The sequence below is a fragment of the Diplotaxodon limnothrissa genome, linkage group LG1, assembly GCF_057381915.1.
Source record: "Diplotaxodon limnothrissa isolate DT_005_m linkage group LG1, D_limnothrissa_male_GT1.1, whole genome shotgun sequence".
In the NCBI taxonomy this organism is placed as follows: Eukaryota; Metazoa; Chordata; class Actinopteri; order Cichliformes; family Cichlidae; genus Diplotaxodon; species Diplotaxodon limnothrissa.
Window position 1 is genome coordinate 21,970,724 of NC_140596.1, and position 18,048 is coordinate 21,988,771.

At 38.7% G+C, this 18,048-nt stretch overlaps 2 protein-coding genes across 3 annotated transcripts in view; one reads left to right on the forward strand and one right to left on the reverse strand.

Annotated features, from left to right (window-relative positions):
- Window positions 1-2,841: 2,841 nt before the first annotated feature.
- ric3a (RIC3 acetylcholine receptor chaperone a) lies at window positions 2,842-6,967 on the forward strand. 2 transcript variants are annotated; one of them, XM_085354981.1, is made up of 6 exons: window positions 2,842-2,959; window positions 5,019-5,236; window positions 5,357-5,432; window positions 5,577-5,673; window positions 5,874-6,031; window positions 6,195-6,967. In XM_085354981.1, exons 1-6 carry the CDS (start codon window positions 2,842-2,844, stop codon window positions 6,965-6,967), a joined length of 1,440 nt encoding a protein of 479 aa, XP_085211107.1. The 2 variants fall into 2 exon arrangements, with proteins under 2 accessions (XP_085211107.1, XP_085211117.1); XM_085354991.1 differs by having other exon boundaries at window positions 5,880-6,031.
- A 4,076-nt stretch (window positions 6,968-11,043) lies between these two features.
- Window positions 11,044-18,048, reverse strand: part of tub (TUB bipartite transcription factor) — a 28,771-nt gene continuing 21,766 nt past the window's right edge. Inside the window, exons 7-12 of the mRNA XM_085355003.1 lie at window positions 16,430-16,621; window positions 16,137-16,249; window positions 12,997-13,111; window positions 12,113-12,211; window positions 11,813-11,984; window positions 11,044-11,177 (exon numbers count right to left, since the gene is read on the reverse strand). Coding sequence (XP_085211129.1) covers window positions 11,044-11,177; window positions 11,813-11,984; window positions 12,113-12,211; window positions 12,997-13,111; window positions 16,137-16,249; window positions 16,430-16,621 — 825 coding nt within the window. The remainder of the gene's footprint in view (window positions 11,178-11,812; window positions 11,985-12,112; window positions 12,212-12,996; window positions 13,112-16,136; window positions 16,250-16,429; window positions 16,622-18,048) is intronic.

Below are 18,048 nucleotides of genomic sequence, written 5' to 3' on the forward strand. Positions count from 1 at the left end.
ATCTAGAGGTTTTACACATCAGGATATATCAGCAAAGATGTGGTTTGACGGTCATTAGAACAGGTTCAGGGTCTTTTTTAGGGTAGCCCTGAAAGTAAGCTGTACACACAGAGATCACCCTCCCTGAGTTCTGATGTATACCCAATCATATTGGCCTGGAATGAGGCCTAAAGTGTAACAAAAACCACTCAGATCAGAAAAGAGAAACAAGGGTTACTGCTAGTAGATGTCCGAGGGTAAAAGAGGTTTTGTATGCTCCTCAAAGGGAATGAGTGGTTTCATTTACTTCAGTTTAAAATACAAATTTGTTTATCAAATGGCAAGAAATAACAGCTGTGCTTACCTGCAGAGTCACCCCTAAAGACCCATTTTAAGCCAAGAAAAACCCTGCAATGTAAATGTTCCCCCTTTGCTTTTACTATTTTTGCATTAAAAATAATGCTTGTACAATATTCTTGTTCAACAGTATCTACTATTTGCTGTTTGTATCATAAGTGTGTTTTTCTTTGCTCTGTTCTCTTAAGCTTTTTATCCTTGTTTCTCTTGGTTTCTCCAGTAATGGCTCTAAATGTTGTTCTTTTAAGTTTTATTGCTTTTAATGGCTGATTTAACATCTGGAACATTCAAAGTAATGTTGATAAATGATGTGAGTTGTCTCGGGAAAAAAGACCAAACAAATAAACTAATGTTTGTAAGTTTTGCATTTAAAGCTTTCATTAGGAAATAATTATTCAATATTGTAATAAATTGCATTTGGCGCTTTGCATATCAGGGGTGTAACCTCTTGTTGTGGTGAGGTTTTATTTCTTTGTTTTTATTCAACTCTTTACTTTTAATGGAATAAGGCACAGTTATTGAAAAATAGAGGGCAGTCAAGTGAAGTAAACATACCGATTCAGTGTCATTTGCCGCAGTGTAACACCATGACATGAATTTACTAGATCAATATCGATGATCAAGCGTGGCGCACCTGCAAAACACTTGTAAGCTTATGCTTGCTTCTCTCAGTCTGCCACTCTTACCAAATATGGGATACAAAAACATGGCTGGAAACACAAACTGAAACCATGATTCCTAAAACTGTTGGGATACTGCATAAAATTTCAATGTTAAAAAGGAATGGAATGATTTGAAAATCATTTGCAATAAAACAGAGGAAGAAATATCATGTGCTTAAAGTTAGAAAATGCACCATTTTATGAAAAAAATAAGGTCATTTTGAATTTGATGGCAGCAACATGTTACAAAAAAGTTTCGCTTCTTATACCAACAGTCGACAGGAATGCTTCCATTCTTCTCTGATATCAGATTCTAGCTGCTCTGCGGTCCTGGGTTTTCTTTGTGGAGTTTTTCATTTCACAGTGCACCAAATGTATTCAGTTGGTGAAAGCTCTGGCCTGCAGGCAGCAGCTGCTCGCTTCTATTCTGAAGCCATGCTGTTGTAATAGATGCAGTATGGGGTTTAACATTGTCTTGCTGAAATATACAAGGCGTTCTCCGAACACGTTGTCTGGATAGCAGCAGAACTGACGGTAAGCTCCCAGATGTTTAAGCTGCCAGTTGCATCAGCACTACTGCATACCCACACGATCAGACATGCGAGCTTTTGAGTTAAGTGCTGATAACAGGCCGGGTCGTCCCTCCCCTTTTTAGTCTGGAGGATGTGACGTCTGTGTTTTCCAAAACGAATTTAAAAATTTGACCCATCTGACCACAGGACAGTTTTCCACTTTGCCTCAGCCCATTTTAAATGAGCTTTGGCCCAGAGAAGATGGATCACGTTTGGCTTCTTTTTTCATGTTAAAGCTTTCACTTCCGTTTGTGGATGGCACGGTAAACTGTGTTCACAGACGATGATTTCCTGAGCCCGTGCAGTAATTTCCATGCCAGAATTATTCCTGTTTGTAATCCAGTGCTGCCTGAGGGGCCAAAAATCACAAGGACAGAGATTTCTCCAGATTCTCTGAATATTTTGATGATGATACGTAGGCCTAATATAAGTGATGAGATTAAATCTTCACATTGAGAAACATTATTCTAAATTGTTAGAATTTGTAGACACAGGTTTTTGAAGATTGATGAACCTCTGCTCATCTTTACTCCTGAGAAATTCTCTAAGATGCTGCTTTCACACCCAATCATGTTACTGACTTGTTGCCAGTGAACATAACTGGTTGTAAAATGTTCCCCCTGTAGTTACATTTCCAGCCTTTCATTTCTCCCTTTCCCAACTTTTTCAAGATGTGTTGCTGGCTGCTATTAAATTATTTTAAAAATTGAATATTTGTCATGAAATACTAAAATGTCTCACTTTAAACATTTGATATGTTTTCTATGTTCTGCTGTGAAATCATTCTGATTTGACTTCTTGGGAATTGGAACTGTAGTTTCCTGATATTCCTCAATTAGAAAAGCACTGACTGGACTCTCACTATACCACTAACAATAAGCAATGACATACTGTGTTTTCTTACCTTAAATCAGGTATTTTTTTTGTTATTAGTTTAGTAGGATTCAGATCCAAACCCAGTCTGTCAGTTTATGAGATCTGGGCCTATGTTTGAATGCTGTAGGTGAAGATACTCATATTTAGTCAACAATAACAACAACAATAACAATATTAATATTAATGAGAATAATAATAATAATAGGGGGGTTGTATTCAGTCTCTGGAGAATTTCAACCCATCTGCTGCTCACTTTTTCAAACAGCACTTGAATGCAGCTGCTCTAATCTGGTCTAATCTGGGCAGCAGCATCACCAGATGAGCAATAACATCTGTGGATACCAGCTTTCCCGTTCAAGTGAAATTAACGCGTTGCTGTCGTTTTCTGGAAGAAAATGTCGATAACAACTTGCCAGAAGGTTACTCTTATATCATGCTCTGTTCTCTGTGTTTCTCTCTTTCTGCCCAGGATGCTTTTGCCCAGAGCGAAACAGGAGATGGGGCAGCCTGAGGGTAAGACGGCTTATCAGATCATCATCCATCCCCATCCTGCTCCATCTCCAGTGTTTTTTGTGTCAGTGCTGCTGTTGTTAATGCCAGCTGTTACTCAGTACAGACCATGCCAGGCACAGAGGCCCTATCCTTCATAGTCCACACAAGTTAGCTGAAATCTTACACTGTACAGCGAGTTAAAAAAAAAAAACTGCATTCACCATATTTTGAAGAACAAATAATTTGGTTGTTAAAACCCATTTGAATCAGTTTGACCATTTATCTAAATCTGAAACAAGTGATGTGTTTTTGTACGTTTCCCATCGTGTTAAGCATGAGCGGCTGTGTTTACAGAGACAGGTGTGCATTGACTCCAACAGACAGCGCCTTTTCAAAACTTCTCATTGAAGCAGTTAAAAAACATTCACAAGAAACACAGTATGTGACTTATTTGTTATTTGACTTTAGCCTGATATCAGTTTCACACAGTCACGAGCAAACACCCAGAGGTGCTGTCAAAACGGATCAGTCATCACAGCAGGGGCATCTTATCAGATATAAACTGGTAGTGATTTCACACTAGACCATAAACAACTGGAATTTTCAAATCTAATAAGAGGAAAATTGGTGACCTTATACGAAATGTGAACATACTACAGTCAAAAATAGAAAGCTACTGTGGATTGCACGTTATTCTTAGATATTATTTATATTATTATTATTTAGAGAACAAGGAATGTGGTTAGTGATTTGGTTTTAGACATTGGGGCACAGTTTGCTTTGCTTTTCTTACACATTTTCACAGCCTAATAACTACAACTTGCTTTAGGTTCACTGACTGTCTTCAGCTAAAAGCAGCAATGGGTGGTTACAAAATTTACCCAAACAGTAACCAATGCTGGCCAACAAACAACCCAAGGAGACTAAATATTTCAAAATGTTCCCAGGCAGATATTGACATGGCAGTTTTCCAGACTACTCTCTGTGCTGTGTTTCGCCTAACTGCTGTAACTGAGCCAATTTATGCCTGCTAGCAACCACTGACTGTATAAAACAGTACAGTCTGTGCTAGCACACGAATATAAAGCTGCAAACTTTCCACACAGTTTCTTACCTTATTAATCCAAACAGAGACCCTCTCTCTTCTTTACAGCCACATTTAAATGTGCCCAGTGTTAGGGGACGCAAACATTTAGCTGTTAGCTAGTTTTTTCAGTGTGTTGTGGCCAGTTTTCACCTCTGACAGGTGAGACCAGAGCATGCTAACATCCTCATTTTCTTGGAACCAGATGTGCGCGCGCGCGCGCGTGTGTGTGTACCTTCTCACTTTGCAATTTTTTTTCCGCAGGCCGATTTTAACGAGCGTCCCAGTCACATCTTCCACTTGTAGTGCTAGTTAACTCCCAGATGGGAGCAGCAGCGAGCTTGATTTGACATAAATGCTGAAACATGCTGAGCATAAGCATCAGCAGGTCTGTGTTCCTGCACAGAGGAGTGTCAACATTCTCGAAACAGGCTTCTGAAAAAGCAATAACTATAAATAAAAACAAATCCAAATGTAGGCATTTCATTTTACCCAGGGCTTTCCTGACTGCTTTGACCTTCTTATGTTTTTGACATTGTTCTCAAATATTGATCTGATCCCCATGAATCTCTTCACTTTATTTGTTACAAATTGGATCTCTTTTATGAATAATAGTTAATATAGAGGAAAAAGTGTTCCCAAATGGGCTGGACCATCCAGTGGGCATCATAGGAATGTGTCCATGGGTCCATGCACAGTTAGGGGCCAATCTAAGAGGCATTAGACATTATCATTATAAAACACTGAAATGTTCTGGCTGCTTTATCTGATTACTAAAGAAAAAAAGAACGAAGCCTAACTATGAAAAAAGACACATTTTATGGATAAATGTTATCAAATTAATCCAGAGAATGATAGCATTTAAATAATCGTTAAGTAAAATCTAATTAAAGATACTAAAAGTTTAATGGATGAGGATACATTCCCCGTGATATGTTTTCGGGGGAAAATTGCTTTATTGATTCTTATTAATTGAATGAAAGACTATTTTTGCAGTTGGACCTGGGTTCTACCCTCCCGCCATGCACAAGCTATCAGTGCCAGAAGACCCAGAACAGTGGGACGTGGACCCTTCGTTTTCAATGACACACAGTTTGGAGGCAATGGCAAAGGTAAAAGGCATCAGACGAGGCAAAAAGTACAACCTGATGACTCAAGTGATACCCTTATATGGCTTTGGGATCCTTCTTTACATCCTTTACATTATACATAAGGTAATTTTAATTTCTAGAGCTTCTATATACTATTTGTTATTAACTTCATGCAGAGCTATAGTATGGTAAATGTAACTGTATACTCAATTAATCTAATTATAATCATGTTTATGTTCACAGCTGACATGTAGGGGGAAGGCTAATAAACCAGGGAAGAACTCTGCAGTAACCGTGGGAACCAGGAAGAACACAATAAGTAAGAGAACTACGAGAAATGTAAAATCATTTTCTTCTTCTTAAGATTGAGGGGGATACGTTTTTTGACGTGTCCAAGTGTGCATTGTGTTTAGTGAATTATATTTTAACATCAAAACAATGTTGTCCCGTGTAAATTGTGTAGTCACTGCTAATGAGCTTGCCAGGCTGCAGGAGAGACTTCTCCAAACTGAAGAGATGATGGAGAGGATTGTGTCCAGGAGGAACAATAGTTCTGGGAGGTGAGACTTATTTATTCATTTATTTTTATCTGCTTGTGTTTTACTTCCAGTAGCACCACAACAACAAAGAAACTGTGATGAATTAACTAAGTAAAGACAAATAAAGAAGAAGTAGTCATAAAATACATTTGTATGTATTTGTTTTATAGAGCGATATACACAGGCAGGGTTACTTTACTTCACTCTGTGCTGCTCTCTAGTGGTAGACGAAGGAGGAGTAAAACCACCACGTCAAAAAAGGAGGAGAAATTACTCAGGCAGCTGAGACAGATCACACAGCTTATTCAAGAGAGCCGATTGGAGGGAGCCTCCCCAGAGATGGAGGCCGAGGAGGTCCCATACGGTGCAGACTGGGAAGGTGCATCTGAAATGTCGAACTGCTCCCATTTTTTGCACAATTTGCATTTGCTCAAGTTGTTACAGCCGTGAAATGAAATGCATTTTAAATTTGAGATCAAATCTAATCTCTATCAAATCCTCACAATAAAAATCTGATGAAGTCTCTTTGAACACCAATGCAGGTTACCCAGAGGAGACCTACCCAGAGTATGATGAACCCTGCCTCAGACGTGGGTTTAAGATGGTTAAACTAGAGGAACCCCCCACACAGCCCACCGCTGAGGCCCTAGCAGAGAGGATGGAGCAAGAGGAGGAAGAGGTTATGGCAAGGAAACTTTCCATAGTGCGAGAGGAAGAGGAAGAGGAAGAAGATGAGGAGGAGGAGGACACAGAAGCACAAGATGATGAGGATGAAGAGGAAGAGGAAGAAGAGGAGGGAATAGAAGAAGCTATGGGAGTAGAGGAAGACATAGATGAGGAAGAGGAGGAGGAGGAGGAGGCAGAGAAAAGGCAGTTGCTCCGTCCTCCATCATCCCAGCCGGGTCCTGAAAGAACGACAACAAGAATTGGTTTGGAGGCGAAGAAAGAGCTGCAGTGTAACAATAGCGGGAAGAAGCAAATCAGCTTCAGCGAGCACAAGGATGTCTTCCACTACCCTAAAGAGGACACTTACGAGGATGGGGAAGAGGACAAGGAAGATCAGATGGAGGAGGAGGACGAGGACACAGAAGTGGAAGAAGAGGAGGAAGCTGATGAAGATGACCCAGTGATGGAGGCAGAGAGCCTGCAGTTCAGCTGTGATGGCAGTTCAAATCCAGAGGAGGAAGCAGAGGAGGATATAGAAGGCAATATTTTAATGTCAGCAAACGTGGAGGGGGAGGGTCGAATCTATGCAGACACACCCAAGGAAGTCGGGGTGAGCGGCCTGAGGATGCGGAACAGGAGGGAGACATAAGGACTTTTCCTGCTTCTCAAATGCGTTTGAAAACAGACAGTGAACTCAGACTTGTGTTACTATTACTTCCTTATATGTTTAAACCATAAAATCCAAACTAAACAGAGGCATGCAGTTATGTTCTTAAGTGATACTTTTGTACAAATAAATGTTTCCCTTTACCACAAGCACCTCAGATGACTGCAATGCATTTTGTTTTCTATTTACATTCACATTTCCAGAACAATTACACCCCTATGAAAGATTTAAAGGGGATAATGGTACTTTTTCATTCAGAATTTCACGGTTTCTTCTTTTAAAACCTATTCAGTACATTTGCAATATGTTAAACGCTACACTCAATGTGTTAACCTGTTATAATTTTAAAAGCTGTCCACATCCACGGTGTTCACCCTCACAGCTGTTTTCACTTCTTTGCCTGATTAAACCACTTTTTAGGTCAGCGGAGATCTGTATAACAGTGCTCACCCAAATGTTCAGTCAGTCAGGTTAATTTAATCATCTGTGTGGGTGTGAAAAGCCTTTAATTTAAAGAACTGAAGGGCAAGTCTCAATTAAATCTTGATCTTGGCACCTGAAACATTTTGTTTCGCACAGTGTGAAGCTTTCTATCTAAGTGTGTGTTTAGTTTCCACTGCATGTTTCCAGAATGAGAGTGTGCTTAATGACAAACATGGAGACGCACAGATGACAATGGGTCCAAGTATCATCCTGATACTAACAGCAGTCAGGGTGTCGTTACCTAGGCTGTAGAGGTCTGTCCATCCCTCCATGGATATGCCTCCCCAGACCATCACTGACGCACCACCAAACCAGTCATGCTGAATGATGCTACAGACATAATTACAGACAGGGCCAGGTTCGAAAAGGGGCAGCCAGCTGCCGTGACCTGTTGGTGATGAGGGGAAAAAGAGAGCAAAGCACACAAAAATTGAGTACATGATACAAGATTCAGTCATTTTACGATGTTTTATTTGTATTGACTGCACCTGTTTATGCATAATTGGGTCACTCTACTTTTCAGTTCCATCAGTAAAAATGCTAAATTTGGGGATTTTTTCTTAAAACAACTTTGTTAACTCATTCACTGCCATTGACGTCTATAGCCGTCAATGGCAGTGAATGAGTCAATGGGTTTAACTCATTCACTGCCAATGGCTGGCAGTGAATGAGTTAACATAAACTTCAAAAGACAATGTAGCAGGAAATCTCAGCAAGTATTTGGGGTTTTTAAATGTTTTTACTAATGTGTTTGATGATTTACAACGAAATATTTGGTGTGTACTCAGAGGTTTTATGGTTAGAGTATCTAATCCAGGTTGATTAGAATAAAAGTTGGTCCAATAAAGCAAGATCATTAGAAGAAACTCAACATCATTTATTGATATACACAATTCAATTATGGTATTTGCCAATTAGACTCTGATGGCCCTTTACAGCAAAATTAATGAAAGATGAGCAGTGCGACTTAAGGTATGCCGAAGACAGCAAGCAGAAAGATGATTGGACGACAACGTTTTACGGTACGGGAAGGTGGAAGTGATGTAATGAATAGCAGTCAGACACCTGAGGAAGCAGACAGATGAGTGAATGCAGATATTCCTTCTTGAACTTACACCTGAGCTTTATCACACACCTGGATTTGTAACCAGAAAAGTAAAGTATTGTAACAGTGTTTATTTCTTTGTGTAATAAAGACACATGACCATGTTCTATGATCGCTGTACTAACTTCTGAAACATCTGGATTCTTGAGGAAACAGAAATCATATTTTGGAGTATTTTTATGTAATTTTATTTCTTTTTTCCATGAACAAAGGACTGTGTACCACCAAAGTAAATTGTACACCATTTACTGTACATTACAATGACAGCACTAAAAACAAAGTGACAGAACCTCTGGCTCTTGGACACATGTATGAAAAGCAGACTTTACAGCAAGAGTATCAACAGTTTTAAAATAGAAATTTGAAATAGTTAGAACACAGTTGAGTACAAGAATAGCACATTTGATAAAGATTTGCTCAGAACCCACAGTAACAATAGTGGAGATTATTCGTCACCTCCATTCAGCATTTTTTTTTTAATGGTCGTAAAATACAAAATACCGTCATATATTTGAGAAAGGATACTGCCCCATAAGGAGCAAGAGGAATAATAGTTTGAGTAAAAATATGAACAGCAATAAACTACGTGATGTAGAAACTTACTGCCAGTCAGATGAGGAATGTATCATACTCCATCTCAGTGAAGCACAGAGCTAATTTAATACATAAAGCAAAAGATGGAAGATGCATCGAAGCTATGGTAGTTTCACATTGTACGAGTATGTCTGTTGGCAGTAAGTCAATTTCTGTTCGGTACATTTTCCAAGCAGAGATCAGAAGATACCAGCACAATCTTAGTGTCACGGCTGGGCAGCTGGTGTGTTTAAGGTATGGACCCAAAAAGCGGACGTGAGAGAATTGAACTAAAGTTAAACAAAAGGCGAGCTTTCATTTGGGCTGACACAAGAATCAAAGGCGAGAGGAGGACTACATAAACATAAATAAAGAAAAAAACTTAACTCGACAGCTAAGACTATAACTTTGACTAAGACTGACATGGGGGAAGATAGGCAGACGACCTGACAACGAACAGTAAGAGACAAAAGACTTAAATGTGCACATGAGGTGATGAGGGGCAGTGGAGACACGTGAGGAAACAGGTGACTAGAATGAACATAATGATGCCACAGGAAAATGTAAACCTAAATACAACGGGCATGGAAACGAGACTTTCAAAATAAACAGAAAACATGACGAGACGCAGACATGACAACATGAAGGACTAAAACAAAGGTGCCAAAACACAGGGGGGAATCTACTAAACAATGAACAATAACAGCAACCTAGCATAATAGAAATTAACTAGATAAGCTTAACTAGAACATAAAAACAGTGAAACTAAAAACACTGAGCCAGGACCGTGACACTTAGGCCTGAGTACCTCAGATATCTGCTATATATCTGTTGCCTGATTTACAGTATTATGTAAATAAATAGCCATCTATTTAGTGCAACATGTTCTGGACCCTAAATATAATTTTAAGTTAAAATCTTAAGATGCACACTTATTATTATCTTCTGAATGTTGTGCAACCTCAGGCATTGTTTTTCAGTCGAAATGAACTTTCATTAAAGAAAAAAAAATTCTAAGTAGCTACAGAGAAATCCTCTCGGTGTATGTGAGGAAAGCAAAAAACGCAAAGACCAATTCAAGCTCAGCTCCTTTTACGGCCAAGGTGTAACACTGGAATTAGTCTTCAAAGGCACAATAAAGTATGTACAGCTATAGCTCATCCACCACAGACTTCAAAGTAAAGTGCACCATCATCCTACACATTCACGTATATGACACTGTGACACAATATTGTATATGATACACAGCACTGTGTAACATGCCTTTCCCCTTTTCATACCTCTAATTTTTTTTTTGTTTTTACTGTGGATACAAGTGATCTTCCTCTCATGACATTTAATGTGCTTGCAGTTCCGTGGAACGATTACAGCAGAATTTGTTGCAAATGACAGCAGAGAACATAAAATGTGCAGGTAATAAATATGTCAATAAAATAAATACATTGTGACATGCATGTTATTATTAATTCAGTAAGTATATAAGCAGTATCCATGCTCGAGGAAGCGTGTGACTTTGTGTTGGTAGACTACATAAACCCAGTCAACTTTTTTTTTAAACTTACTGATGTATAACGGTTAGTTATAGTTCACAGATAAAGAAATGTTAAATTACTAGAACTACTACATAAAGAAACATATTTATAATGCCAGTGCAGTATGAATGAATCTGATTTGGAAAGTGGATTACTCTTTGTGCTTGTTTTCTTCCACTGACAAACACCATCCTGAGGTCCCACCCCACCCCCACACACATACGTACACATAAGTTAAGTCCCATAAAGCATTTCAGGATATGTGGGACTTCCAAGGTAACGGGTGATCTCAAATCAGCGATACATAAGCAGCCCTTGTTGAGACAACAGGAGGAGTTGTTATCCACTGAACTTCAGGCTGGAGTCTATTCACAAGCTAACTTGCTGTCAAAGCTGGAGAGGGCAATAGCAAAGGCTTGCAGGGCACACATTGGGTAGTTATAGTCCATGGTGAACACATCTTCTGCCACACGGCCAAACTGCATCACAATATAGTCAGCTGCAGAGGGGAAAACAAGTAGGAAACAGATTATGTCTAAGCTGATTTGAAACATTTCCCCTTTTTACTGTTTCTTCACAAAACTCATAAGTACCTATTTCTTTATAGCAATATTAATACAGATAACTGACAAAATAAGCTGTATGATGTAAAGTATAGTGTAAAATAATCTGCCCCTCAGCAACAGTTCCACTAACTTTCTGTAGTTTCTCTTTGGCTGCTTTTTCACTCATTTTCAATCCAGTTTTTGTTCCTTTCTTTGGAACTATGAAAAAAGTCAAATATAACACAGTATGATGGGCAAAAAATTGTATTTTATGCCAGCAAGTGAAGCAGGGTGGGATCGTCTCAACAGAGAACAGAACAAAAGGCATCCAACATTCAAAGAAGAGCTTTGAGAGTCCTTCAAGAAACCTGGAAAACTATTCCTGAACACTCCTGAAAGAAATTCTAAATCTGTCTGACAAGTACCTATATGTAAAATAATACTGTCTAATTTAATAGCATCCACAGTATCAGGTTATGTGGCTGTCTCAAACAGTCATTGGGTAAAACAAGATTATAAAACAGAAACAGACCTTAGTCTTTAGCCTTTGTTTAGTATTTAGAAATGTTATGTGTGGACGAAAGCTTACGGTCATTGTCGTGAATAATTTGGAAATTCTTAACGGAAGCCTGAGTGACTCTGCCGTGGAAGTTGAGCACGTAGGACTGTGTGTCATCGTTCCACACAGGCGTCTTGTTGTGAAGTTCAATCACGCTCTCTGTGTTCTTGTTCTGCCACCTGGCCAGCAGTGACTCATGATCCTGTAATGAAGAAGAATAGAAAAGCCTTGGACATGGACACCATATGTATCGGATCGATTAAATAAGTATTAGAAGAGGCTGAACTGGTCAGAGCAGCTGCGACTACTGAGAAATTGGCCAACACATACATTTCGTGGCCGAATAGAAACTCTCTCGTGGTCCATGTTCATTCCAGGAATGATGACACTCATTTTTCGAGGCCCTTTAAATCCTAAGACATTGGTTTCCTACATTTAAAAAAGAGAATTAAAAAAGATAAACAGATCACCTCTCAATGCCCTTTCTTAAACAAATGTTATCCTAAGGTGGATTACTGAATGTTATTTCTGGATGCAGTTACATAAAGCTGTACTTTTCAAAGCCTTAGCTTTAGCTAATATTTGTCGTTTTGCTCACTGCCATCGTAGGACGACCGGCTGACGTCCATGTCATTTCATTTTTGACCTATTTTTAAACCATGACCTGGCAAAATGTAGCTCATTTAGTTAACCTTTATTTAACCATGACGCTCTTTTTCAAGGGAGACATGGCCACATCTCAATTTTAAACACTGCATCTGAATTTTTGCAGTGCGTTGTACTGTCATGTATGAGGTTGTTGTGGGAGGTTTTTCAGATCATATAAGTACATTTCTCATGAAAACAGATGATCAGTTACTATGCTGACAGTTAAGATATTTGCTAACTATGGCTATTTTAATTTCCTGTTTATGTAGCTACTTAGAGCTTGAATCACAGCTTGTGCTGCAAATAAAGGATGCACAGTGGTTGTCTGCTGCCAGGGCTTAGACAGGGAGGACAGAGCTGCTCCATTCACAATTCTGCTGCAACTTTTTTTCCATTTCTGCCTAATGCAGTTTTAAACAGGTTACTGGAAAAATGCATTATTTTAAATCAGTAGTATTACAGCATATTTCTAACAAAATCTAAATAATAATAATAATGCTGTATCTTTTCAGCAACGTGAAAACACAAGTATAGTCAAGTATAGTCTAGCATTTTGATGAACTCACATAGCAAATGGCTGCTAGCTCTTGACGCAAGTTGCTAGCTTCGAGGCTGGTGGTGCTCTTCATAGGGTTCAGACCGTTGTCATATACAGTGAACTTAGTTCCCATGAGGTTTGATCTGCAAACAAAACATTACACATTAAGGAATATAATGACTCTCTAAAACAAACACTGGCGGTGGGGCTCAAACTACCTGCGTAAATTAGCAGTTTTGCTATAATCTGGCATGTTTACATGTTATATTTTTCATAATACTTATGCCCACTAACATGCGCTATCCCTGCTAAATATATAAAAAACAAATAACTGGAAATAACAGGTATCCAGGTTTAATTACATAATGAAAACAGATCGCATGGTTTGACACTTGAGTTTTGAAATATGACCTGAGCTCCTTTGCAACAATTGTCACTGGTGTAAAACTTGTGTTTTTGTGCTCTCCCTGGAGTATAACTCCCTTTATCATCTCATTTAGTTTCAACTGAAACCACACCTTACAAAATGAATTATGTTGAATTCAGTAAGACTTAAGGTAGCGAATGAGATCATAAAATCGTCAAGAAGGTGTTCACAGATAAAATCACAAGTGGAGTGATTTTTCCAGAGCCTTCTACATACTGTCTGTGGATACAAACTGAAAGGGAAATAAAAGCAGAGTACAGTGTTTGCAAACCACTGCATGCTTTTGACTTCATGCCCCTCCAAATATAATTGTGTTCCACTCGAGTTCGTCCTTGTTGGCTTATGGCTCAGCAGTGATTGATAGACTGGATTTTGGCAGGTGGGTGGTCCAATCTAAATCCCGACAGACAAGGCAAGTGGCTAGTGCTCTGTCTTTAAGCAAGTTCTTACATGAGGTAAACACTGGCTGAAAAGTTGACAAATTATGGCATACAACATCCTTGACTCGATTCCCAGCGAGAGCACCTTTGCTTAATTTCATACCACCTTCTCCCTCCCTACCCCACTCGATCTTTTTTTCTCATACCACATTTACTTTCATATGTTGCACTCGCTTTTCGCTTAGAAACCTTTTTCTATAAAATGAGGAATTAGAAAACATATTCTCCGCTGTACTGTAGCGCTGATGTTTGATGTATTGTGCTGTTCAATCAATCATTAATTAGTTCTTACACTTTTTAGACTGTCAGTCATTAGTTCTTGCACTGCACACCAGTAAATGGCAATAAAGACAGAATCTGCAGGAAAATTTGTCCAACTATACTCAATTCCAGCTATGAAATAACCATTTATCTAATATTGGAGAACAACATTTGCATTTCTCGGTTATACTCGTCCAGTGTATTTTAAACAACTTTGACTTGACACCTACCTGTGCGGTGTAGGTGGTGCCATTTAGAAATGCTTCTTAAAAGCCACATGTTTAGCCGTCTCATTTAGATATCTCATTTAGGCCAAGGACTGATGAAAGGTCACTGTTCGTTCCAATTTAGACCGCCATCATTCAAGCAGGACAGTGCAAAGCTTTGAGCGGTACATCGACCAGTGGTCCAAAGACTAAAAGGTTGCACAAGCCCATATTTGATTAAACTCTAGAGGGGCTTCCATGGAGCCTTGAAGCTGTTTCTAATGATTATGTCAATCATGTTTTGTTTTGGTTTGTTTTTTAAAAAATACAATTAGATTAGAAATAGTAGTTCGAGCACAAAAGTTAAATAAGAAATCCAACACTTAGCATAATTACTCAGATTATGTATTCTGATCTGGAAGAAATTATTCATCAGTTAAAGTCTTGCACTTCTTTACTTGACAACATCCCCAACAAACTCTTCAAATCTGTGTCTCGTTGTTTTACAAATCATATTATCAATAGCTCTCTCCTGACTGGAATTTTCCCTGTTTCACTCAGATGTGCTGTAATCACACTGCTACTCAGCAAGAACAACTTAGAGTCATTGGTAATGATTATGGAGGCATTTCTAATCTTTCATTCCTCAAAATATTTAAAAAAAAATGTTTACAAACAACCGGATGAATGCCTTTCAAATCACAGCATTTATGATGAGTACCAATCAGGGTTCAGATCTAATCATAGCACAGAAGCAGCTCCTGCTAAAGTCATCAATGACCTGCAGATCAACAGTGACTCACAGAGAGTTGCAGTTTTACTTCTGCTTGATCTCACTGCTGCTTTTGACACTGCTGATCGTGACATTTTAATTTAAAGGCTGAATGACTCAGTTGGTTTACCAGGTCAAGTTCTTGATTTGCTATCATCATACCAAAAGAGGATCTAGATGTGTTCTTATGTTCTTATGTTCTTATGTTCTTTCTTGGTACTATCATAAAGAATCATAATATTATCTTGAAATTCTTATACAGATGATACATAGTTTTACCCATTATCGTCAAAAAATATGTTCATATTTATCATCCCTTCCTCTGAAGCACAATGAGCGAGTCAGAAACCTTGGCAACATTTTGGACAGTGATCTCAGGTTTAATAAAAACATCAATAAGGTTAGTAAGAACTGCTTTTCGTATGTTAGAAAAGTTAGAGGATTCTTATCTCAAAGGGAAATTGGTCCATGCTTTCATAGAAATTAGTTTAGATTATTGTGGTGCTCCATTTGCAGGACTCTCACAAATAATCAGTAGGCCGACTCTCGTCGTATTCAAAATGCAGCAACAGAGTCCTTACAGGTACGCACAAATTTGACCAAGCAGTGTTGAAGTCACTTCATAGACTCCCAGTGCAATACAGAATTACCTGTAAAAGCTTTTTATTAGTTCATAAAGCTCTTAGTAGTTTGGCCCCTTGAGTACATCTCTGACTTGCTCACTGTTTATAACCCAGTCAGATCTCTCAGGTCATCAGGTCCAGAATTTTTAAATGTTCAGATGTAAGTATGCTGAGGGAGTGTTTGGTTACTGTGGTCCTGTTCTTTGGAACAAGCTGCTCACACAGACCTACACTTAATAGCTGTGTGTGTTTTTTAAAGATTTATTTTCACTACCTTAAGGTATTGTACCTTTTTAAATGCGCTTCTTTCTTCTGTGTTAAGCACATTGACTTTAGATATAATGAAATGTGCCATATAGATTAATATTGCCAATGCCATATCTAATTCCTAATGTAAGCTGCTAAAGTGTTTAATACAACAAAGCCACTGAGGACTTACCTCAGTTTGCCAATAAAACTCTCTCCACCTCGAGACAGATCAGTTGGATCAATGGAGATGAGGTAATTTGATGTTTTACTCTTTTTCCTCTTTCTCCCAGCTAACAGGAACACCTGTTACCAAACCATATTGTCAAACACCTACAGACAATCAACATGGTTTGATACCACAAAGCTGCATTATTTGAATATATAAGTTAGATTAGAGTCCAGATGTTAACAACTTACTGTAAAAAAAATTCCCTGACAGATATCTTGTGTAATATGTTTTTAAACCTTAAAGACTCGTCTCACCTTCTTGCCATCCTCTCTCTCCAGGTGGAGATAGTAGGTCGGATACATGCCTCTGTCCATGCCCTTTTTGTCCCTGGTGATTCTGCACTTCACTCTGACCCCCTGCGGTGCTGGGCGCAGAGAAAACTCCTCAAGGTCATCAACATCAATGGCAGGTTCACTGACTGGTGGAGTGGGTGCTGAGGCCACCTCCTGTAGGATCAAATATGGCAAGAGCCCTCGTGAAATGGTGGACTGATGAGCATTAAAGCAGAGTAATGAGTCTGGAAATCAAATTGTCCACTGGGATTAAGAATGAGCACACTGTGTCTAAAATAAGAACCTGAAGCAGAGACAGAACATTGAAATGACTGAAGGGAAAAAATTAGAGTGGAAAGAAGAGCAAAGAGAAATTATGTTATCAAAAGGGGAAAGAGACAGCAAAGGCTGGGAAGTCCATAACTGTGTGTTTCATTCTGTGCTTTTCTACCTAGTTATACTTTTACTGCATTCGCAGTGTGTTTGCACTTAAAAAGGAAGTCATTGCCAATCAGACGCTTTCCAGAATGGTATAACATATGGAATCAACATCTAATGCTACTGTTCAGTTTTGACTAGACCCCCTCTTTCCTGAACTCCTCCATATATGCTGCAGATGCAAATTTCTATTTTTAACTCCATAAGACATTTTGCCACTGATACTCAGTACAATTCTTGTGTACTTTGGGATACCTCAATCTTTTCTCCTTGTTTCCCTTCCATAAGAATGGCTTCTTGAAAGCCACATATCCACTGAGACTATTTCTGATGATGGTTCAGTGAACAAAAAGTGGATCAACTAAAGGGCCAGATGTATCTCTGTCCTGTGACATGCCTTTTCTGTTTTTCCCCCCATATCTTAAAGACGTGACATTTCAGAATTGGATCTTTGCTAAGTTGTCTTTTATGTGTGAATACAACACTGGTTAATCCCTTGAGTTTTATGCTTGAATGATTCATAGGCCAGGCTTAAACGGCTCAACAAAAAAGGGAAAAAAAAACCTCTGATAATGGTCAGGTACAAGGACTGTACAGAACATTAGCAAAAAGCAGTTAATATCCAAAGAAAAGATGAAAGGCTAGGGCACTATGGCCCAATACCACGTTAAAAACAAAAAACTAGAAACTCTAGCTTCTTGGAAGCAAAGATTGCAAAAAAATGAAGGGTGGCTCAAGACTTTTGCACCACACTAGATCTATAAACAAAGACATTTTTGTACTTTGGCTACTTTCTTACGAGTGCACTGCAACTCTCGTGTTACCTAAAAGAAGCTGTTGGTCCAGTTTATGACCAAACACTATCTAAAAGATTATCTGCATATTTTAAAAAATATGCAGATAATGAGCAAAATGCTCACTGAGGTAAGAAAACAACTGAGGAACAATCATAGCTTTAAAGGAATCACTTGAGCTGGTTAACATTTCTGTTATTGAGTCTTCCTCAAGCAAATTGAAGTTGTATGTGTCCTCCCCCCAAAACATGACAGCACACCTGCATCCACAAGACTAGTAAGAAGCAAAGTACAATGTGTGGTCCTAGAAAAACATGGAAAAAATAAACCTGTTTCTGAAACCTGTTTTCTAAAACTACTTTTATTGCA